The following is a 22,735-nucleotide window of genomic DNA, read 5'->3' as shown; positions in this document are numbered from 1 at the left end:
GGACACTGGCCCCACGCTGCCTGGATGAGATGGTTGCTAGCACTGTGTTCCCAGCGAACCCCTCTGACATAATCACTGGCAGCAGAGGTCGGTGGGCAGATGAAGACTGAACCTCCCCCAGCAGGGAAGCACAGATGGGTGTTTGTTGAGCCTTGGGGACATGGGGGCTGTGTTTCCAATAGGATGTCAGGGTCCTCAGGACTACGGAAGAAAGTTCAGTGTGAGGGATCTTTGGCCAAAATTCCGCAGAAACATTTACTGAATGCTAAAAGAATGTATGTGGGGAAACTGAGGTACATGCAGAAAAGTCAAGTCAAATCTGTCCTTTAAAAGCCCACTGAATGGCAGAGTGCAGGGAATCTTACGAAAGAAGTGAGAGACAGTAAGACTTGGAGAGGACAGGAGCTCCACAAGGAGAGCAGCAGATCCAAAAAGTCTGGGCACAGGGGTCTTTTCTGAAACTGATACTCCAGCCAAGGACCACTCATGGAGATGGCCTGGAACCCCTGCACAGAGATAGCCTATGGCAGTTCATTGTCCAAGTGGCCTCCATAATAATGGGGACAGGGACTGTCTCTGACATGAACTGATTGTCCTGCTCTTTGATCACCTCCCCCTGAGAGGGGAGCAGCCTTACCAGGCCACAGAAGGAGACAATGCAGCCACTCCTGATGAGACCTGATAGACTAGGATCAGAGGGAAGGGAAGGATGACTTCCCTTATCAGTGGACTGAGAGAGGGACACGGGTGGGGAAGAGAGAGGGTGGGATTGGGAGGGGAGGAGGGAGGGAAGTACAGGGGGGATACAAAGTGAATAAACTGTAATTAATAAAAATAATTTTAAAAATTAAAAAAATCCCACTGAATATACCTCCCGTGGCTCCGAGTTTAGCGCAGATGTTAAAAGGGACCCCAGACTGGCGGTAGGGGTCTCAGGACCAAGATCTGGATCTTCGGCCAACTGTAAGTATCTCTGAACAAAGTTCCTCCCTCGCTCGGGTACTTCATTTCCTTCTTTGTGAGACTGGGATCTTGCGGGAACCTTCCAGCCCTGGCGCTTTGTAGTAGAGGAGGCATGGGCTTTCCTCAGAAGCGGTACTGAAAATGTGAAAGCCAAGCTCTTGAGGTTTGTAGTTCCCTGAACTTTGCCGGCCCCGGGATGCTTCCGTTGCCCCGGCAACCGCCGGGCCTGAGTGGTCCCCAGAGTGTCGCTGAGGAAGCCGGGAAGAGCCCTGCCCTCCCCAAGATGGCGGCACGGCTAAGGGCGGGGTCCGGGGCCGAGGGCATGTTTGCACCTTTCCTTCCTTTTCCCTTTTTTCACAGTAACCGTAAACTTCTGCCCACTTATTCTTTTTCCTGGTTCAGAAAGTCGAGGAGCGAAGAGAGAAAGATCGCCTGCGGGGATTGGGGCAAATACCCAGAGGGAGAGGCGGGACTTCCGCGTCCTACCGGAAGTGACGTGACAGTCGCGGTCGCCGCCAGGTGGAACGGCAGGTGGGTTCAGGTGCCAGCCTGGCCCGAGCCCGGCTGTGGGACCGACTCTGTCGGTGAGCGACTGAAGCGGCTCCCAAGGGTCTGGAGACCGTGTGGCGGGCTCCGGAATCTGAGCCCATCGCCCTGGCCTGGGTTCCTCCCGCGTACCAAGTAAGAAACACCTGCCCCCACCTTCCAGCCTAAGGCTCCCCACCCCAGTCCAGAGCGGAGAACCAGAGGCCCGCTGCCCCGGATGGGGGAGGGGTGGGAGCTTGGGGCTGGCATCTGGGCGCTTGAGTTCCCCTGAAGCTTTGTGTTCTTTTCTCTCCCAGACCCAGTTTCCCATTCCCCTCCCGAGCTGGGCAGTTAGCCTCTCGGCCCCAACTCTTGGAACCATGTTTGCAGACTTAGACTATGACATCGAGGAGGACAAATTGTGAGTATTTCCTTCCCCAAGACCTGGGAGCTAAGGGACCCAGGTCCCTCGTGGCCTTGGGTATCCTAGCTCTAAACACTTTTGCTTCTCAGTGTATGAAGGTAGAGATGGGCCAGACATATCAGTAGTTCATTACTTGTAGGAGGTTGTGAGAGGTTAACAGATAGTCAGGATTTGGGTCATGTGAGCCCACGTGAGTCTGGGAAGGTATTCCAAAGGTGCTTTCAAAAATCAAATTCGGCTGACCCTTAGAAAGTACTCCCAGACTGAGCTGATCTCATGGCCTTGTGTGTCATCCGTCCTTAGTAAGGGGTGAGCAGCCATTGCCTGTTGGCAGAAGGGTCTTCAGTAACCAAGCCTGAGCCTTTTCACCACCAGACACGCCTCAGATCATTGCTAGTGAATGTCAAGGTAACTGAGCAGCATAACTGGAATACGGCTGGAGGATAGTTGAGTAGCTTTCTTCTAAAAGGAAGGGTGTTGTCATGTCCTTCATGTGCCTGAGAAGGAGATGAGGGTGGCGCCTGTGAATCTTGGAGTTTGTTTCCTAGGAGTTTTCTCCTCTGGACTAGGATGGAGGTAGAACCTCCCATGCATTCTTGTAAGGTCTGATCAGGGAGCCCCATTTCAGTTTATGGGTGAAGGAAACAAGCCGAGAAAGTGCCTGCCCTAAGTCGCACAGCAGGTTTTTGGCAGCCCTGGGCTTTGACCCTACAGCTGATGAGTCCTGAGCATATTCTGGTACAAACTGCTCTTTCTGGCCAAGAGAGGAAGAGGCTACTTGTGTGTGATGTTGGAGCCTTTCTGGGCATGGAAGCCTTTCTCCAGTCATCCTTTCTCCAGACTTCACTGCCACTTGCTTCTCTTCCCAGAGGAATCCCCACTGTGCCTGGGAAGGTCACCCTGCAGAAGGATGCTCAGAACCTGATCGGAATCAGCATTGGAGGAGGGGCCCAGTACTGTCCCTGTCTCTATATTGTCCAGGTATGAGGCACCCTTGGGAGGCGGGGGCAGGTAAAACATTTCCTTCTTGGGTGTGACGGAAAGAGGTTCGTGTCTCCACTCTGAAAACTCTAGCTCCGCAGAGTTTAATCCCAGGCACCTGGGTAAAATTGATGTGGCGTGTGGCTCCTATACCCATGGTGCTGGGGAGGTGAAGGCAGGAGGATTCCTGAGCCTCGCTGGCCAGCCAGTCTAACCTAAGAGGTGAGTTCCAGGCTGTAGAGAGAGACTTCTCCCCCAACCCCCTCCAAAAAAGTGGTTGGTGCCTGAGGAATGAAAGCAAAAAGTAACTGACTGGCACACACATATACATTGCACAGAAACACACAACTGCATATGTAAGCAGACAAAGGTCGTTTTTCTGTTTCTTAAAATTTTACAATTGGTATTTGCTTGTGTATGTGTGTTGGATGTGTGTATGGGTTCCCTCATGTTGTATTCCACATTCAGAGTTTAAAGGACAACCCTCAGTGGTCTGTTTTCTATTGTGAGCCCCCAAGTTTGAAATCAGGCCATTAGGCTTGCATGGTAGACGCCTCACGCTGCCGAGCCACCTCACCAGCCTGCTTCTTTCTGACGTCTGGTCTTAGCAACACTGCCCAGTGCTCTAAGCGGGGCTGTCTCTGTTCCTCTTCCTTCTCTGCCTGTTCCTCGCTTGCAGCTTGTTCTCTTCTTGGCCTTGCACCACGCGCATCCACCTAAAGTTAGTGCTGGTTATTGCTGGGCATGTAACAGATAGTCAGTAAAAATGTCTTGAATGAATCTGCTTGCCATCTGAAGTGGGAAGGCTTTGAAATGATAACGTCCAGGGCTGGAGAGATGGCTCAGAGGTTAAGAGCACAGGCTGCTCCTCTAGAGGACCCGGGTTCAATTCCCAGCATCTATATGGCAGTTCACAACCGTCTGTAACTCCTGTTCCAAGGGATATGACACTCTCATATGAACATACCTGCAGGCAAAACTCCAGTGCACGTAAAAAAATAAAATAAGTAAATAAATAATTAGAGAAGATAATGTCCTTGCTGGACATGGCAGCACGCACCCGTGATCTCTGCACTTGGGAGGTAGAATTCATGCTCGACTTCGCAGTGAATGAATTTTTGGCCATTGTGGGCTACTTGAGATCCTGTCACAGCAAGCAAACAAAAGAAAGTAGTGGCCAAAGTTCATATGTCAACATCCCTGCACACCAGTGCGTTTCCTAACCACTCTGCACCTCAGTTTTCTTATCTGGAAAGTGAGGATTTAAAGTATGTAACCCAGGTTGGGTTCCCTCACCCGTATCAGCTCCAACCAGGCAGTACAGAACCACTTACAACTCAAGTTCCATGGGCTCTGGTGTCGTCTTCTGGTTTCCTCCTGCCCCTGCAAATATGATACACATGCATTCCACATGAAAGTTTTAAAATAAAATTCGGAAACATGAGACCCTGTTTCAAAAGAAACAAAACCAAGCAAATTAATCAAGTAAAGTATGTAAGCACGGACGGCTTTGGGTTCTTGTGAAAATGCATCAGAATGGCAAAGCACAGGGCCAGGAACTTAGGACGCCTCATTGAGTGGCCGCTGCTCCTTCCTCAGCTGTTAAGCTAGTGGTGGGGTAGCAGTAGTTACTAGAAGGAAGCCACCCTGGCCGTTTGTCCACTGCAGTGCACCAGTGGGCCAGGCCTGTCATGAGGCCTCGGTGACATTTCTGTAGCCGTGGAAGGATCCAGACTCAACGCTGTTAGAACACCCAGCAGAGCAGGCCCCAGAGGCAGACAGGGCATTGGGGCTCTGGGGGGTCATCTCTCTTACTTTGAGGGTGATTTGGCCTCTTCCCTGGACGGTATGCGGGAGACCTTTCCCAGGTCCCTTCTGGCTACGTACCTGCTTGGCCCCTGTGCCACTCCCTCCACCCCGTCTGTTCACTCCCAAGGGGCGTGTTTGTTTGAATGAACGGCATCATAACACAATGGGATTTGTTTCATTTGCACAGTCAGGTGCACCACGGCCTGTGTCTGAAAGCAGTCCCTGCCCTCCCTCTCACCCTGCTCAGATTCGGCTCCCACTTTCCCTGGCTGTGTTTATTATTATTACCTTTAGTGATGTGTGCATGTTTGCGTCTGTGTGCTTGAGCATAGATGTCCATGCAGAACAGGGGGTCAGATCCCTCTGAAGCTGAACTCACAGACTTTAGTGACTTGGGTCTTCTGCAGGAACACAGCGGACTCAATTGCTGAGCCATCTCTCAGCCCTCCTGTTCTGTGTGTCTTCTTGATTTATCACTTTTTCATAGTTCAGGGGATAGAGAGTTCAGCTCTCTTCTAAAACCACAAATCTCCAAGTAACAGTTACTGTCTTAACTAGGTCTTAGCACCACAGGTAATGTTCAGGACACTTTCCAAATCCCTGCACAGCTCTTTGGAGGCTCAGGGGATAAAGAAGGGACAGAAACAAGCCCCACCGTTCTGTAGCACTTGTGTTAAACTTTCTGATGAACTGGTATCTGTCTTTCTTTTTTTTTTAGTTTATTTATCTTTGTGTGTATGGGTGTTTTACGTGCATATATTCTGTGCAGGACATGCATGCCTGGTGCCTGGGGGGACCAGAAGAGGGCATCAGATCCCCTGTGACTATAGTTAAAGATAGTTGGGAACCACCATGTGGGTGCTGGGATTCAAACCCAGGTCCTCTGGAAGAGTGGCCAGTACCTTTTGAGATGGAGTCTCATGTAGCCTTTGTTGTCCTCAGATTCTCCATGTAGCTGAAGCTGGCCTTGAACTACTGATCCTCCAGCTTCTACCTCTAAGTGCATGGCTTACCGGCATGTGCTGCCATGTTCAGCCCATGTTTTCCTTTGGTATTCCCTGCTGTTTGCCCCTCGGTGAGCGTCTTGCTTTCTAGTAGACCTTTCACAGTCAGACTTTCCTTGTCCAGGCTGTCATCTATTCTCAACATAACCCCCGGAGGACCTCTGCTCTTCATTTCTCATCTCCAGGGTCCCTTCTTGGCTTCATCCCCATCTGGATGGATCGTGTCCTCTGGCTTCCTGAGGGAGGGTAGATGGACAGTGTATATTCTGGAGGCCTCTTTTTTTCTTCCTTGTCAGTGTCCTCCCCTTATCCCTCAAAGTTAACATGATCTCAAGTTCAGGAGTAAAGGTCGAAGGGCTGGGGTGGCTCCGTGGTAGGGCACATGCCCACTCGGGCCATGGGTCCACCCCCAGTCCTTAGAAAATAGTACTAGCTTGGAAATAAATTTCAATTAGAAATTTTGAAAAATGTCTATGTGCTTTTTTAGATTATTTTATTGTGTGAGGGCTTTGCCTGCATGCAACGTCTGTGCACCAATGCATGCTTGGTGCCTGTGGAGGTCAGCAGAGGGCGTCAGAGTCAACTGGAGTTGCAGATGGTTGTGAAGCAGAACTCAGGTCTTTGCAAGTGCTCTTAACCTCTGAGCCATCTTTCTACTCCTAATTTTTGTTCTTTACGTAAACAAAGATTTTAAGGCTGGGCTTGGTGGCCCCCACCTTTAATCCCAGCACTCATGAGGCAGAGGCAAGCAGATTGTGAGTTTGAGGCCATCTTGGTCTTCATAGTGAATTATAGGACAGCCTGGACTATGTAGAGAGAGACCCTGTCTCAAAAAATCAATTAGTCAAAACCCCTAATCAGTCAGTGTGTCATGGTGCATGTGTAGGCTAGAGGCCAGCCTGTGGGCTTGGTTCTCTCCTTCCACCACGTGAGTCTGGGGACATTGAACTCAGGCTTGGTGGCAAGCCCCTTACCTACTGAGCATGGGTCTCACTCGGGGTGACCGTGGTTAGAAGTTTGGTGTCATTCCATTCTCCACTGTCCTGAGCATTGTGTCTGTCTTATTAGGACCTTTGCTTATGTTTGTCTTACTCTCATCCCTCAAGCCTTTGAGGGGTTGGTCATCCCCACCTCCCAGGAGTCAGGGTGACAGCTGCTGGCACAGCTGTGTTTGTGGATGTGCTGGGTCTTCAGGACGTGGCATCAGGACACCTGGGCCTCTCTAGTAACTCTTGGATGGCATCCTGCCCTGTGTGGTTCTTATTGCCTCTTTTTTTTTTTTTTTTTTAGTTAATTTATTTTATGTACATGAGTGTTCTATCTGCATTTTCACCTGCCAGAAGAGGGAATCAGTTCACATTGTAGATGGTTGTGAGCCACCATGTGGTTGCCGGGAATTGAACTCATGACCTTTGGAAGAACAGACAGTGCTCTTAACCACTGAGCCATCTCTCCAGCCCTTATTGCCTCTTTTTATTTGTTTTCAAATTGTCATAATTACACATTTCACAGAACTTATTATTTTTAACCATTCTTAGGTGGCATTAAATTTTTCTTACCATATGGTGCGTCCATCCCCACTGTCCAGTTCAGAACTCATCATCTTTGAAAACTGAAACTGGGGGTGAACTCACTGACTCTCCATCCTCAGCACCTGTGGCTCCCATGCTCCTCTCTGTCTCTGTGGCTTTGATTATTCTAAGTACACTTGTAAGTGGAAGTGGGGATGTATGTTGCTTAGCGTGAGGTTAGAATTTATCTTGTTGTGGTTTCCTTTTGCCCTGTTTGGAGGTAAGTTTCTGTATCCCTGCCCGTGGGTACGGCTTTTTCTAGGCTGACCTTCGTCCTTTGGCTGTCCCTAGCACTCTTGCCAATCACTTGTCCGAATGTTCAAGGGGTGTCTTTCAAGCTCTCTAGTCCCCTCTGCCAGTGCCACACTTTTCTGATGATTCTAGCTTTGCAGGAAAATTTGAAATCAGGAAGTATGAGTCTCCCAGCTTTATTATTCTTCCTCAAGATTATTTTGGCCTTTTGAAGTTCCTTGATTTTCTGACCCTAAGATAAGACTCTTAGGATTTAGAGCTTCAGAGTTTTTCTGACTATGACAGTGTGGTGGTGCACAACTTTAATCCTAAAGCTCAGGAAGCAGAGACAGGCGGATCTCTGAGTTCAAGGTTAGCTGCTCTACAGAGAGAGATCTAGGACAGACAGAGCGACCCAGAGAAACGCAGTCTCTAAAAATGTCCCCGGGCTTCTGTCAGGGAGCACTGAGTCTACAGATTGCGGCAGAAAGTACTGACGTCTTACTGTCACATCTTCGCATCTGTGAACATGGACCACTGTGCTCACTGCTATGGCCAGATGCCCGGAAGGAACAGTTAAGGGAGGCATTTGTCTTGGCTGAGCAGTCACCTCAGAGGCACACAGAGAACAGGAGCGTGTGTGCGCTGTGCCGGCTGCCTTTCTCCTTTCCATGGTGCTCCATCCAGCTCCAGCCTAGGGGAATGGCGCCGCCCGGCATTCTCGTGCCTCTCTCAGTCCTTTCTGGGAACATACTCACAGACACAAAATAGGCCCTTGGGATTCCTGGGACACCGTGGGACAGCAGGGTGCTCTTCTCAGCCCCATCAAGTGGACTGTCGAGATCTTGACCTCTTAAACCACGGCACCCTCTCTGGCCCCTGAAAGGTTCCTATTCTCCTTACAATGCCAAATGTATCTAAATGTATTAGCTGTCTCTAAAGATCCCCATAGTCTCGTTTGTGTTTGTAACATGTCTATTGTGTGTGTATGTCTGGGCACGTGTGCATACACGCCATGGCACATGAGGACAGCTTATAGGAGGTAGTGCTCTCCTGCCATGTTAGGTCCTCAAGCATGGCAGCAAGTGCCATTACCTTCTAAGCTGTCTTGATGACCCTTGCTTTGTTTTGGACCAGGTTTCTGAGCCCAGTCTGACCTTTTGAACTTACCATTAGCTGAGGATGACGTTGAAACCCTGATCCTCTGCCTGTATCTCCCCAGTGCTGGGATTCTGGGCACGTGCAAAGCCCCTTTTTTTTTTTTTTTATTCTTGTCTTAAGATAGGGCTTCTGAGTATAACCCTGGCTGGCCTGGAACTCACAGAGATCCCTGACTTCATCAGTCCCCCATTGCTGGGATTAAAAGCATGCCTCAGCACCTTCTGGCTTAATATTGTTCTAAAAACCAAACAAAAAAACCCAAGTTCAAAGTCTCCTCTGAGATGAAAGGTAAACCCTTATCTGTGAGCTTCCATAAAAGTGAATAAAAATCCAGTTCCCATGCTCCTGAGAGACAGTATCCCAGCGTAAACCCCTGTTTCAGAAGGGAGACACGCAGCAGGAGAGGCAGTAAATTAGCAGGGCGAGCGTTAGGGCCTGCAGCTTTACAGCTGGCATCTGGCACGTGGTGGCATGAGGCGCACTCTGCAGGCCCTGGGCAGTCTTGCCCCTACAGCCTTGCCGCTTGTAGCCCACAGGGCTTCTTTCTGAGGTTCTATGCTTACTGCCTGGAACTGTCCTCGGCAGACTGTGTCTTTAACATCCGGGTCTCCACTGTATCTAAAGCTTGACCCCTACACTTTTACAACCACCCTCTCGGGCTTTGCCTGCAGGCATCCCCATCCTGTCCCAGTGGCCAGGCTTCCCTTTGAAAGCTTCCATGGGTCCCTGTTGCATGATATAAACCTACAAAGCCAGCATTGTGAGGATGACACCAGACACCAAGTCCAACGACCACGCTTCCCTGGGAAGTGCTTGCCAGGAGGGCGCTGGGTTTCCTTCTTAAGCAAAACCTTTCAAATGACTGAAACTTTTATACTCTTGACCTGCCGAGGATGGCATCTTAGGTTTACTGTTGCTGAGATAAAGCACAGTGGCCAAAGCAGCTTAGGGAGGAAAGGGTTTATTAGGCAAATATTCCCCTTCAGTGTCCACCACTGAATACAGTCAGGACAGGGACTCAAACAGAGCAGGAGCTGATGCAGAAGCCACGGAAGGATCCTGCTTACTGCCTTGCTCCCCATGGCTTGCTCAGCCTTTCTTAGAGGACCCAGGGCCACCAGCCCAGGGGGCAGCAACACCTAGAATGGCCTGGGCCCTCCCACATCCCTCACTAAGAAAATGTCCTACAGCAGTGGCTCTCAACCTTCCTAATGCTGTGGCCTTTTAATGCAGCTCCTCAGGTTGTGGTGACCCCAACCATAAAATCATCTTGTTGCTACTTCATAGCTCTAAGTTGCTGCCACTGTTGGGAATTATAGTGTGAGTATCTGAAATGTAGACTATCTGGTGACCCGCCAAAAGGGTGGCTGCCCACGGGCAGAGCCACTGCGCTACAGGCTCACCTACAGCCCAGTCTTCTGGAAGCGTTTTTTATCAATGAGGTGTCCTCTTTTCAGATAACTAGCTTGTGTCAAGTTGGCATAAAACCAGCCAGCACATATGGGGTCCAGCCAGTACCTGAGATATCACCCTTTCTTTCCCAACTTCTTAATGGCAGCTTCTCCCTGTCGTTCTGGCTGGTGCCTCAGTGCTTGGATTAAAGGTGTATACCAGCACATCCAGACTGACAATAGAATCTTTTTTTTTTTTTAATGTAAACAATGTTGTGTCTGCATATGCACCTGCATGTCAGAAGAGGGCATCAGATTGCATTATAGATGGTTGTGAGCCACCATGTGGTTGCTGGGAGTTGAACTCAGGACCTCTGGAAGAGCAGCCAGTGCTTTTAATGTTTGGGTCATCTCCAGACCCAACACCAGAATCTTTTAAGTGCCACCCTTCTATAGGTCCTTGGCTTAACTCCAGCTTATTTTCTGGGCAGGTTTTCCAGACCTGCTCTGCAGGTAACACTTTATTGTAAACCTGACTCATATAGCCAGCGACATCCACAACACAGCTGGAATCGTGAGCTGACTTGAAATACCCTGCACTAGACAGTCAGTCCACCACCTGAAGCTCAGCCCACGAAGTGTCAGGACAGAACAAATGTGGATAAATTCTTTCCCAGGATGAAGTAGTTCTCGGTAGAGGCCTTGATCACATCTGAAGTCTGAGCAGTCTTCATGTCCACCTGGCTGCTGCCAGTCTGTGTTCCTGAGCTCCCGCCACGGCTGCCCACATCTGGGGCTTCTCTAGCCTGCACCTCCCAGTATACCTAAATTTCTGCAAACCAGGCTTAGCTTAAGGACCATATGGTCATGCTTAGTCATGACAGCGACCTCACCTCTCTAGTCCCCATTTTCTGTGTTGAGCTTAATCACTGCAGTGACAGAAACTTCAGGAAACTTAAAGGGAGGAAGCTCTCACTTTGCTTGCATCATATTTCATGGCAGGACTAGCGCAGGAGCGCACACCTTTGACATCCTGAGAGCAGAGCGCGCCTGCAGCAGCCGCTTTCTCCTCTCTCTTGCTGTGTCTGCTCTTGTCGGCATCGTCCATAGTTCCATTGTCTTCGCATCACCGCTTGTAGCGGTTGGAATGTGATCTGAATGTTGATAGAGGTTTACTTCAGTTACTTCACTTTCCCTTGTAACTGACGTGTACTACAGACATGGCATTTTTAGAAAATTTAGAAACTAAAAGTAACACAGGAGTCAGACATGGTGGCTCATCTTCCTTTTATTGGGAGGCTGAGGAGGCAAGTTTGCTAATTAAAGGCCAAAATCTGCGCTACAAAGTAAGACCCTGTTTTTAAAGTCAACTGAAGGAGCCGGGTGCAGAGGTGCTCGCCTGGAGTCTCAGCCCTTGGGGAGGCAGAGGTGAGCAGATCTCTGTGAGTTTGAGGCCACTCTGGGCTACAAAGCAAGTCCAGGACAGCCAGGGCTACACAGAGAAACCCCGTCTCAAAAAAACAAAACAAAACCAGAACATCTGAAGGTGCCCAACCTCTGTGGGTCAGTTTGCTGTTTTGGTGGTTACTCTCAGGCCCAGTTTGCACTGCTCCATCTGTATGAGGCCCCCAAATCTGTGTCTGTGTGCCCCCGCATCTGTGTGTGTGTCCCCATGTCTGAGAGTGCCCCCGTCTGTGTCTGTGTCCCCAGGTCTGTGTGTACTTCATAGCCAGCCTTCTCCTGCTGTCATCAGTAAACCACTCACCTTTGACAGAAACACCACCTCCCAGCCAGTGAGCACAAGTTAAAGGAGCCTGGGGAAAGGGCTCCCAGGCATAAGCCCTTGCTCAGAGCAGCCCTGGGCTGTTCTTCAGAGACCAAAGGAGGTGTTGGAGAAACACGGTTGGAAAACCAGAGAGGTAGTGGTAGTGGAGAGACAGGTGTGAGAGCTGTGAGGGCCACCTTATTTGCCATTACAGAAGTGTCACCTGTTGGGGTTTACAGCCTGTCTTTTGTCCCCTTCCCAAGAATGGGGACTTTTCCTCTTGCTGCTGCTGGGACTGGCTGAGGCAGAGGGAGGGCCTGCTCAGGTCCCAAGTTCCACTCCATTGTCCCCACCTTCCTACACATCTGCAGGTATTCGACAACACGCCTGCAGCCTTGGACGGCACGGTGGCAGCTGGTGATGAGATCACTGGGGTTAATGGCAGGTCAATCAAAGGAAAAACCAAGGTAGAGGTGGCGAAGATGATTCAGGAGGTGAAGGTAAGACCTCTATGGGAGTAGCTGGACGCTTGCTCTGGAATGTGAGGCAGACGCTCTCAGGTCCGTGCTGAGCCTCCCAGGCTGCCAGGGGCCTAGCAGGCTTAGGGCTCACTGTCTGCTTCTTCTATAGCAGTACGAGGGGCACACTCCAGTCTCCTGGACCCCTTGGACCCTCATTAAAATGCTGAGTATTTGGGGGCTTGTTCTGGGATCCTCTAAGCTCCCAGAGCTGCTGAACATTCAGGCAAGCTGTGATGTCCCTGGTTGCCACTGCAGAGGCAGCTAGATATCAACAGTGACCTCACTGGGTCAGTGGACTCTCGTGACCACAGCTGGGCCATGTTTATCCTAGAGTTTTGTGGGAGGGACTGCTTTCCAAGTTCCCTAGGGACTTCAGGCTATGGAGAACTCTGAGCTCAGGCATTTCCAGGCCGGATGCAGCCCACATGCCTTCCAACCTGCTCGCTCCCCAGACCAGGTTCTACCGAGACCCTGGCTCTATGCCATGTCCTTGTCATTCACAAAGCAAGCATGGGCTTTTTGCTGTTCCCCAGCAGTTCAGCCACTGGGGACCCTTGGGAAAGCTGGTGAGCGAGCTGTGTGAGGGAGAGTGAAGCCACAGACGGCAGTCCCAGAGGCAAGGGTGGGAGCCAGCTTGTGTAGACTTGGGCTCAGAGCCCGAGACTGTAAACCGCAGCCAGCCCAGTGCTGTCTCCTTCCCATTGCCATCCTTCAAGACCCCAGGACTAGTACCCACTATCCACTCAGACACCACCTTGGCTTCCTCTGTCATACCCTTGTCCTGTTCCCAAGTCACCCTGGCACTTAGTCCTCACTGAGGACAGGGTTACTTCTGTAGCCCCTCCTAGTGCCCCATTAGGCACCAGGCAGACCAAGGAGGACTCAGAGCTCAGGGCCATGTCAGTCCCAAGGGAGTCCTTTACACCCTGCCGCCGGCTGGCCGTGTCAGCTCGCTTCATCTGTGCTGCGGGTGCAAATTTTTAGTTCAAATTTGCTATGAGTAGACCCAGCTGCAGTCTCAGAGGCCTTCGGCTTGTAAGGACTGGAGTGACTGTGGTGGCCTCCCATGGTCAGGTGCCCTCCCCGAGCAGTCACCAGAGCGTGGGACTAAGTGAATCACCAAGTTGCCTCAGCTCTCGTGCTGGACTGGGCTCCACGAGAAGGCCTGCTTCTCTCCTCCTGGTTTGTGTTCTAGCACCAGATGCGTAGAAAGCAGTCTCTGGGAAGGTCTGGAGGCTGGGAGCCACTGTCCTGATTGTCTGTGCTGCTCTTGCAGGGGGAGGTGACCATCCATTACAACAAGCTGCAGGCGGACCCTAAGCAGGGCATGTCCCTGGACATCGGTAAGCCAGGCCGGAGCAGCATGTGCCATGGGCTCTGGCTTTTTCTGTCCAAGCTGATCCGAAAGGCTGGGAGGAACCAGGTGCTTCCCCCTGTAGCTAGTCGCAGGCCCCAGGCCCGGCATCCCACTGCCCTGTGGTTTACACCCTCCACTACCAGACCTTGACCTGTGTGTCATTCCCACCTATAATGCCTCTCCTCTGTGGCCTTTCCTGTGGTGTACTCCCAGGAAGAACTAGGGTGCAAACTGGACCTTAGGGTATATTGCTGTGAAGCAATAGCATGAAGAAATAGCAAGGCAACTCTTTTTTGTTTGTTTTAGTAATTTATTTTTATTTTATGTGTGTTGGTGTTTTGTCTGCATGTATGTCTGTCTGAGGGTGTCAGATCTAGAACTGGAATTACAGACAGCTGTGAGCTGTTATGTGGGTACTGGGAATTGAACACAGGTCCCCTGGAAGAGCAGCCAGTGTTCTTTACCGCTGAGCCATCTCTCCAGCCCCCAACCAAGGCAACTCTTGTAGAGGAAAACATTTAATTGGGGCTGGCTTACAGTTCCAGAGGTTTAGTCCATTATCCTGGAGGGAAGCATGGCAGCCTGCAGGCAGAGATGGCGCTGGAGGAGCTGAGAGCTTACATCTTGATCCACAGGCAGCAGGAGACCATGTACTACACTGGGCCTAACCTGAGCATAGGAGACCTCCAAGTACATTCCCAAAGCAGCTCACTTCTTCCACCAAGGCCGCACCTCCTCATAGTACTACTGTCTACGGTCCAAGCGTTCAAACGCATGAGTCTTTAGGGGCCATACCTATTCCAACCACCACAGTGTGCTTTTTGGCAAATTGCCTGTGGCTAGAAGGGTGGGATCCCACTTCTGTAGAAGCCTTGAGACAGCAATAGTTAGCTGCCCGCCCCTCTGGATCAGCCACATGGCAAAGCGAGAGGCACAAAGGCTTGGCAGTCTCCTGGCAGGACACCCAGATAAACCCACACCAACTACAGGCCCTCAGCCCTGTAGAGTAGAGGCTAGGGATAAATGAGTTCGCCAGTGGTTCCTCTAAGTAGCCCCGCCTATCCTGGAACTCACCAGGCTGGCTTTGAACTCAGAGGTCTGCCTGCCTTTGCCTCCTGAGTACTGGGATTAAAGGTGTGTGCCACCATGCCCGGTCTTACATTCTTGCTATTGGGCACTTTGATTCCAGCCCAGGACCAGTTCTCAGACCTTAGCTGGTTACATGCAGTGACCAGCCAGTAGCACTTAATGGTGCCTAACCGCTGTGAGAACCCACCTCCAGAGCACTGGCCTTCACCCAGCTCATCTCACATGCTGGGGGAAAGAGAAGGGACAGGGCTCCTCTGTCTGGCCTGTCCCCCAGTGCTTAGAGTGGAAAAGCTCTGGGCTCTCACTGACACCAGGAGCAGGGAGCAGGTCTCAGTCCTTGTGCTGAGCACTCCATGCTTACCTGTCCAGCTGCTCTGGGGTGGGGGTGAATAGGACAAGGAGCTAAGAGAGCTTCTGCTTTTAACTGCTGCAAGCACCAACCCTAGATTAGTCTTATTCTCATGCTGCCACACTCACTGAGGCAGTTTGATGAGGCCCAGTGCCTAGATGGCCCGGCCAGCAGCAAACTCACTGGCCCTTTCTCTCTTGCCCCAGTGTTGAAGAAAGTCAAGCACCGGCTGGTGGAGAACATGAGTTCAGGCACAGCTGATGCCCTGGGCCTAAGCCGTGCCATCCTGTGCAATGGTAAGTCGTCCTTCCACCCCCTGGCCCAGCTGTGCCTGCAGCTGCCCTGATAGCGTCCACCTGCCTCAGTGTGCACAGCTGAGTCACAGCTCTGTGTCCGTGGGGTCCTCTTCGGCTCCCCAAGAGCTATCACAACTGTCGGCAGTGGGTTTTTAGGGCACTGCCAGGGGCTGGGGTCGAAATAGACTTGGGAAGATAGGTGCTCCTGTCCAGCTTGGGTGCCTGGCCAGGGTGAGTCCCACTCCATTGCCCCCATGCTCCCCACACACTCACACACTTGTCCTGTTCCTGTGCCGTCCATCTCAGCCCCGCTCTTGACCAGGAGGTGGCGCTGCTGCCCTGTCTCCACTTCCTGTGCCTGTGCTCAGAGAAGCCATGTGCAGGCACTTTACACACACACACACACACACACACACACACACACACTCAGACACACGAACTGGCTGTCTCCCCAGGAGGCCAATGGAACCCGAGGTCCTGCTCCTGCCATCGCCAGCCTGTGCTTATAAATAGCGGTGCTATGCATGTACTCGGGAAGATAAAAATACCCATATAAACCGTGGGCTCAGCCGGGCACATGGTCTTCATTGGCTGGGAGAGTGGGGGTGGGGCCTGAGCACGTTCCAAATAGGGTACAAAGTGGCGGCTGCTATTTTCAGCCCTGTGGTGCCTATAAATCCTTGCTACTGTAGTCACCGTGCATTGAGATGAAATTAGAACTGGTTGTTGTTTCCCCTGAACCTTGCAATTTCCCTAGCTGCAAATAGGATTTCTAAAACTGAAGCTGTCATGATGTCCCATGACCCAGCTAAAAACAACTGTGCCTGCTAGCCTCGTGCTCATGCTCCAGGGAGCCAGTACCTAGCGGCTGTGGGCCACCACGGCCTCCTGAAGACCTCTGAGGTGTACATTCCACCCCTACGCTTGCCAGCCCTTCACACAGCAGCTTCTCCCGCCCAAGAAAAGCTTCTGCCTGCGCCAGGCCCCTCTTCTCCTGCCCGGAAGACCCTGCCTGAAACTCCACACCAAAGCCAGGAGAGCCAGGCTCTCTTAGACAAGCATAGTTATGTGACTAGGCAACGTGGTCCCTGCCCTCAACGTGCAGCCTGGAGAAGGGCCAGGGGTCATCAGGAGCCGTCAGTGTCCCTGGCCCCACTGAAGGATGACTCTGTGGCTGCAGGTGTTCTCCATGCCAGGTGGACTTCGCCCCCACAGGCGGGGTGTATTGAGACGTGGGGAGCTCCTCTGCTGGGGGATATATCCACAGTTGGGGGGCTCCTCTGCTGGACTTGGAGCCCTAAAGGCAGGACCTGGGTCTTGGTTTTACCACAGTTGCTCCCCAGACCTAGGATGAGGTATTTAGTTTGGATTGGACTGGTTAATTAGGTGAGCCTAAGGGGGCCTTTGATTGTTGGGCTTTAATACTTTGAGAGCTGGACCTTGGTAGTCAGCTTCAGGAGGAAGTAATAGACCTTGGTGGCTAGCTTTAGGAAGGTAATCTAACAGTTTTTGGCAAGGCAGAGGGACTCAGGGAGAAGGGCAAGGCCTGCCAGAACCATGTTTTACCATGCGTGAGCTGGGTAGAGTCCCTTCAGGAGGCCCACGACAGACCAAAGTATGGATACCACCCAAGTTCCACATGGTGAACCAATGAGTTTTATTGGGGTTACAGGAACATGAGTGAGGGTTACTTACAGGAGCAGAAATGACTCAAAGACAGCTGCATTACCAAAATCCACCCAGCATGAGTGACAGCCCACAGAACCTGGAACACACTTGACAGACTGCAGGCATCTCAGCACGTTGGAGAGTGTCCTTTCCAAGCAACTTAAACCTCTTCCAGGCAGCTCAGCTGGTCTCTGCTTCTCCCAGGCAAGCTGGTCTTCCCTGTCTTCTGAAGCTTAGCTCAGTCTGAGAGGCACTCTTGAGCTTTCAGTGTATACTCTGGCAGCCAAGGAGTCAAGTGAATCTGGTCAGTTTCAGGGACTTCCTGAAGCCATTTTGAGTTGTGTATCTTCCTACGTAAGGAACTTCTCTGCAGAATGAATGTTTCAGACCTGGAGAAGTAGGTGTTAGTCAAAACCTGTTTGACCATTGGCTGTGATCACCAAATTCTTGTAGCGTGAGCCCTTCCTCCAAGCCCTCCTGAATTTCTTCTATACCCCACACCAGTCCCGTGCAACTATCACAGCCAGACCTGGCCATAATCCAAAAGCCCTCTTCCTCAGGGGGAAGAAATGGCCCAATGAGAGAATAGACCTTGATGGCTAGCTTTAGGATTGTAATCTAATAGTTTTTGGCAGGACGGGGACAGGCAAGGCTTCCCAGAGCCATGCTTGCCTTCATACCGTCCCCTCTGCCACCTGGCCTTTGCTGGGCTCTTGTCGTCCCATGCTTGCTGAACCCACAGATGCCCCTGTTCTTCATCTCCACAGATGGCTTGGTAAAGCGGTTGGAGGAGCTGGAACGGACTGCCGAGTTGTACAAAGGTAGGTAGGAGTTCTGGCCAAGAAACGCCTGATGCTGGTGTGCCCTGGGGACCCTGTTCTTTAGAGTGGCAGCAGGGTAGGGAGGCTCCCTCGAAAATTTTGGGAATGGTCACCATATCAGGCACCCCTGCAAATTTCTACACTCCCGGAGAGAGCCCCTAAGAGGCTGTGTCATACATATTCCCAGCTGCCTGTCACATGGGATCCACAGAGAGGGCAACTCAGCCTTCATTCCCAGACCTTGGGGAAAAGCCTATGGACCTAATGCCCAGTGGGGACCTCAGGTAGGCTGCAAGGCCGAGGGACCAATAGGAGCCCTGGCTTGGGTCTCTGTCTTCTGTCACTTGTGTCTCTTCCCACAGGGATGACGGAACATACCAAGAATCTCCTACGAGCCTTTTATGAGCTGTCACAGACGCACCGGGGTAATGGCTTTCCCAGACAGGCCATGTGGCCCTGCAAACCCTTGTCCCTCAGGGCTCAGTAGCACCTAACACTGAGGTGTGGCTAGCTTCTTCTCTGGGCCCTTCTCATCTCCACGCTAAGGCCAGTGCCCAGCCCTGCCCTCCAGGCTGTGGCAGTGGCCAGGGAGCATCTGGTCCAGCTGGCCTTGGAGGATGCAGCCTGTCTCACTGCTACTTACAGTGTACACAGCCTCTCTTCATCTTGTTCTCTTTTCAGTCCCACAGTGTGCAGGAGTGACACCACCCTATTGTACGGGTCAGGAAAGGAACCCAGACAGGAAGTGGGCCTAGAGCTCAGGGCCGAAGAGCTGGCGTTTAAATTCAGCTGTCCAGATTCTCAGCCTGGTGCTCTGCTCTTGATTAGTGTGAAAGCCATAGATTTCCCCTCGGCCTTTTGTCTGGTCATTCGGGGGAACAAAAGCTAGATTCGTGGGAGCATAAGCCTAGAGTGAGGGTGCAGCTGCTTGGGAGTATAGCCTGGGCCTCCGGAGGATGTACCCCCTTTGGATGCAGACCCCAGAAGACCTTGGCTTTCTGCTAGTCAGGCCTCTGTCCTGTCCTAGTCAGACCCCTGACTTCTTTTTGGGTCAAGTGGGGACTTCAAGGCAAACTTGTCATGCAGCCTTTGGGGACGTGTTCTCTGTGATTGGAGTACGGGAGCCGCAGCCAGCAGCGAGTGAGGCATTCGTGAAGTTTGCCGATGCACACCGCAGCATTGAGAAGTTTGGAATTCGGCTACTGAAAACCATCAAACCGGTGGGTCCCTCAGAGCGCCGCATGCTGCTCTGGCCAGGGCAGGAGAAGAGCTTAGCACAGGAGGGCTCTGGGCTGGAGTCAGGTGCAGACACTAGCTTGGTCACCCCAGTGGGCATCCCTCCCTCAGTCACTGTGCCTGCCTGGGTCCCTGTTGACCTCAAGATCCACTGCTCTGCCGCTGGACCACAATGTGCCCTTGCCTGACGTAGTCTTCTAACCTTGACACATGCCCCTTCAGCTAATACCCCGGAAAGGGGTGACACACCAGTGCCGTTTGTCCCCACCCTCCCAGATGCTGACAGACCTGAACACATACCTCAATAAAGCCATCCCTGACACGCGCCTCACCATCAAGAAGTACCTGGATGTGAAGTTCGAGTACTTGGTGAGTGGCCTACAGGGTCTGGCCAGCTGGGGTGAGTCCACCCGGAGGCCAGCCCTGAGGCAGCCAGCCACGCCACAGCAGGCAGGATGGGGCCGGACCTCTGCTGAGTCAGAAGTGTGGGATTAAGGCCTGGCTAGAGAATCAGGGGTAGCCTCGACTCTGCATTCTCGCACCAAGGAGCTCCGAGCTGCCTAGAGCCTGGGGAGAGGAGAGCTCCCATCCTATCGTTACTTGGGGCTTGTCCCCTCTAGCAGCAGTTCAGGCTAGGTCTATGATACTTCAGAATCTAGATGGTAATCTGATGGTCACAGAAGCTAAGAAAAGGACGTGTTAGTCAGGCATTTTGCTGCAGCTCTTCTTAGAGCTTTGACTGGACCTGTGCCGGCATGTCTTCAAGGAGTTTCCAAGCTCTCTGTCCCACCAGCACCCCCACCCACAGGATCTTTTGGTTTGGGGTGTTTTCTATTCTGGAGATAGAACCCAGGCTGTATGGGTGCCAGACAAGTGCTGTGCCTCTGAGCCACGTCCTCCAATCCCCAGAGCATCTCCTGAGACTTGAATTGGGCTGATTTTGGATTTCTCAAGCCTTCAGGCCTTTGTACCCTCCCAGAGGAGTGCCTCATGCCCCTGCTGCCCCTTTGCGGGGCCTCCGTCCGTGCCTGCTTCCAGCCTTCCCCAGGTGGTCCAGAGCCAGGTGGCTTATATGGCTGCTGCTCTCTTGGTGTGCCCAGGTTCCCAGGTGACCCGAGGGCATAGGGAGGCATGGCAGGGGGAGCTGGAAACACGAGGATGGGAGTCCGGGCAACTTGGCCACTGACTTCCTGGCCTCACCCATCTCGTCCCATACAGTCCTACTGTCTAAAGGTGAAGGAGATGGACGACGAGGAGTACAGCTGCATTGTGAGTACCGAAGGGGCCTAGGGTGGTATCGGGGAGGCTTGGGGTGCCCACGCTTCTGCTGCTGCCCGAGGCACTGGGAATGTCGGGCGTCCTGGGGTCTTAGCTGGGCTCTAGGGGGCTGTCAGGCTGTCTTACCAGTTCCTCTGGTTTGGAGTACCAGCTGGTTTGCCAGGGGGTGACTCCCCAGGCCTGCTCTAGGCCAGGTGCCCCAAGTTTCTAAGGTTCCTCTAGGAAGAAGCTGACTATTTTCACTTCTGAGCTAAGCTTTGATTTAAAAAAAACAAGTTGATGTTTTTGTTTTTATGCATTTTGCCTCCTGGTGCCTGGTGTGTGTGTGTTTATGCATGTGTGCATTTGATTGGCTGCTGCCTGTGGAGGTCAGAAGAGCATGTTGTAACTAAAGCTACAGACAGTTGTGAGCAACCTAGTGGGTCCTCGTAACTGAACCCAGGCCCCTGCAGGAGTACTCTGCCACCGGGCCACTCTCCAGCCTCTAGCTGTTTTGTGTTGTTGTTTTTGTTTCTAATTTGTGATTTGTTTGCAGTCAGGGTCCGTCTTTTGACCAATATTCATTTATTTCATGTGAGCTGTGTTCTGTGTTCGTGTTTCTTTGGTTGATTTTTCTCCCTCCAAAGTCACTGCTTTGAGCTTCTGTTCATCGCGGGCATCTGAAAGCCCACATGGTACAGCTGTGAGCTGGGCCAGCCCTGCAGCCTTCCAGCCCCATCTGTCCCTGGGAGGCCCAGGCCCGCCCAAGGGCACTGACAGGCTTGCCTGCCCCAGGCCCTAGGAGAGCCGCTATACCGCGTGAGCACAGGCAACTATGAGTACCGCCTGATCCTGCGCTGCCGTCAGGAGGCTCGAGCCCGCTTCTCCCAGATGCGCAAAGATGTGCTGGAGAAGATGGAGCTGCTGGACCAAAAGCACGGTGAGGACTGCATCTGGAGCTCTGGAGGCCCGCGCCACCCAGTGGGCCCTTTCCTGGCACTTAGCCCCCGGGTGGATGCTGTTCCCGCCCCATATCAGAAATGAGGCCCAGAGATCCCAGGGCCAGGCCCTGCAGGAATCCACCTAGAACCTGGCTGGGTTGGGGCCAGGGCTTGGGTCCACGAGCCACTCACTCAGGAGTCCTCTGTTTTCTGAGAGAGGAGTTTGGAGGGCTGAGTGACCAGCTGGGCAGGGCCAGGAAGCCTATGGCCATGCCCCTTTCTACCCTTCCGAAAGCCTAACACCTAGGTGGTATCCGAGCAGAGAGGCCAGGCCAGCTCCAGGTCTTTCCTAATAGGAGGCAGCCATAGCCACTAGGTCTGTCTGCTCACCTTCTGCCCCAGTCCAGGACATCGTGTTCCAGTTACAGCGCTTCGTGTCCACCATGTCCAAATACTACACGGACTGCTACGCGGTGCTGCGGGACGCCGACGTGTTCCCCATCGAGGTGGACCTGGCACACACCACTCTAGCCTACGGCCCTAACCAGGGCGGCTTCACCGACGGAGAGGACGAGGATGAGGAGGAGGAGGACGGGGCAGCTAGGGAAGTGTCCAAGGACGCACGTGGGGCTACTGGGCCCGTGGATAAGGGCGGAAGCTGGTGTGACTCCTGAGTGCCCCCTCAAGTGGACCTGGGGGGCAGGGTAGCGGGAGGACCGCAGCGGGGAGCGGGGCGGGGCCACTGTTGGACAGCGAAGGCGTGTCGTGGCGCATAAAGGCCTGCTGGCTCGGGGCGCCTGCCTCCCTGCTCCTCTGTCCTCGCACAGTGACCCAGGCCACAGCCTGGGACCTGGACTCTGGCCCTCGTCCCTCTTCCCACCTCCCAGCTGGAGGGAGAGCTGGGCCTTGGACAGAAAAGAGAAGGGGCTGGAGCAGCCAGAGCACAGGACCTGTCCCTGTGGGCACCGTGGTGCCGAGCCTGCAGGGAACGGGAGCCGGGTGGACATCTGAGGCCGGGGCTAGTGCACTAGGCCGGCCCCCCAGTCCACATGCACACCTCGGCAGCCTATATTTATTTGTTCCTGGCTTAGCCTTAAGGGCTGGATGCTGGGCCTGGATTGAATAAACAGAAACCCAGACAGAAATGAATGGCCTCCTTGCAATGGCTCAGACCCTCTGCAGCCAGACCTCAGCTGCCTCGGGGGTCACGGAGGAGGGCGGGACACAAGGCTTAGGCAGTTCCATCTGTGTCCATCATCTCTCGCAGCACCTACGTAAGCAGCGCTCTTGTTCCCATAGTGTCTAGGGTCGAGAGGCTCAGGGTAGCCGCTTGCTCAGCGCCACGCATTTTAAGAACAGTGGGAGCTGAGCTAGA

The 22,735-nt window shown here is 52.6% G+C and overlaps 1 protein-coding gene across 2 annotated transcripts; it reads left to right on the top strand.

The window, feature by feature from the left end:
- Window positions 1-1,247: 1,247 nt before the first annotated feature.
- On the top strand, window positions 1,248-22,505 carry Pick1 (protein interacting with PRKCA 1). Of its 2 annotated transcripts, none has more exons than XM_060389065.1 (13): window positions 1,248-1,494; window positions 1,806-1,909; window positions 2,782-2,893; window positions 12,197-12,325; window positions 13,623-13,689; window positions 15,348-15,437; window positions 17,873-17,926; window positions 18,289-18,351; window positions 19,013-19,146; window positions 19,439-19,531; window positions 20,381-20,431; window positions 21,215-21,359; window positions 21,763-22,505. In XM_060389065.1, the coding sequence occupies exons 2-13, from the start codon at window positions 1,869-1,871 to the stop codon at window positions 22,032-22,034; spliced, it is 1,251 nt and encodes a 416-aa protein (XP_060245048.1). In that variant the 5' UTR covers window positions 1,248-1,494; window positions 1,806-1,868; the 3' UTR covers window positions 22,035-22,505. The 2 variants fall into 2 exon arrangements, with proteins under 2 accessions (XP_060245048.1, XP_021519959.1); XM_021664284.2 differs by having other exon boundaries at window positions 1,436-1,644.
- Window positions 22,506-22,735: the final 230 nt, after the last annotated feature.

This window comes from Meriones unguiculatus, chromosome 8 (assembly GCF_030254825.1).
Source record: "Meriones unguiculatus strain TT.TT164.6M chromosome 8, Bangor_MerUng_6.1, whole genome shotgun sequence".
NCBI lineage: Eukaryota > Metazoa > Chordata > Mammalia > Rodentia > Muridae > Meriones > Meriones unguiculatus.
This window is presented reverse-complemented; position numbering and strand designations above follow the sequence as displayed.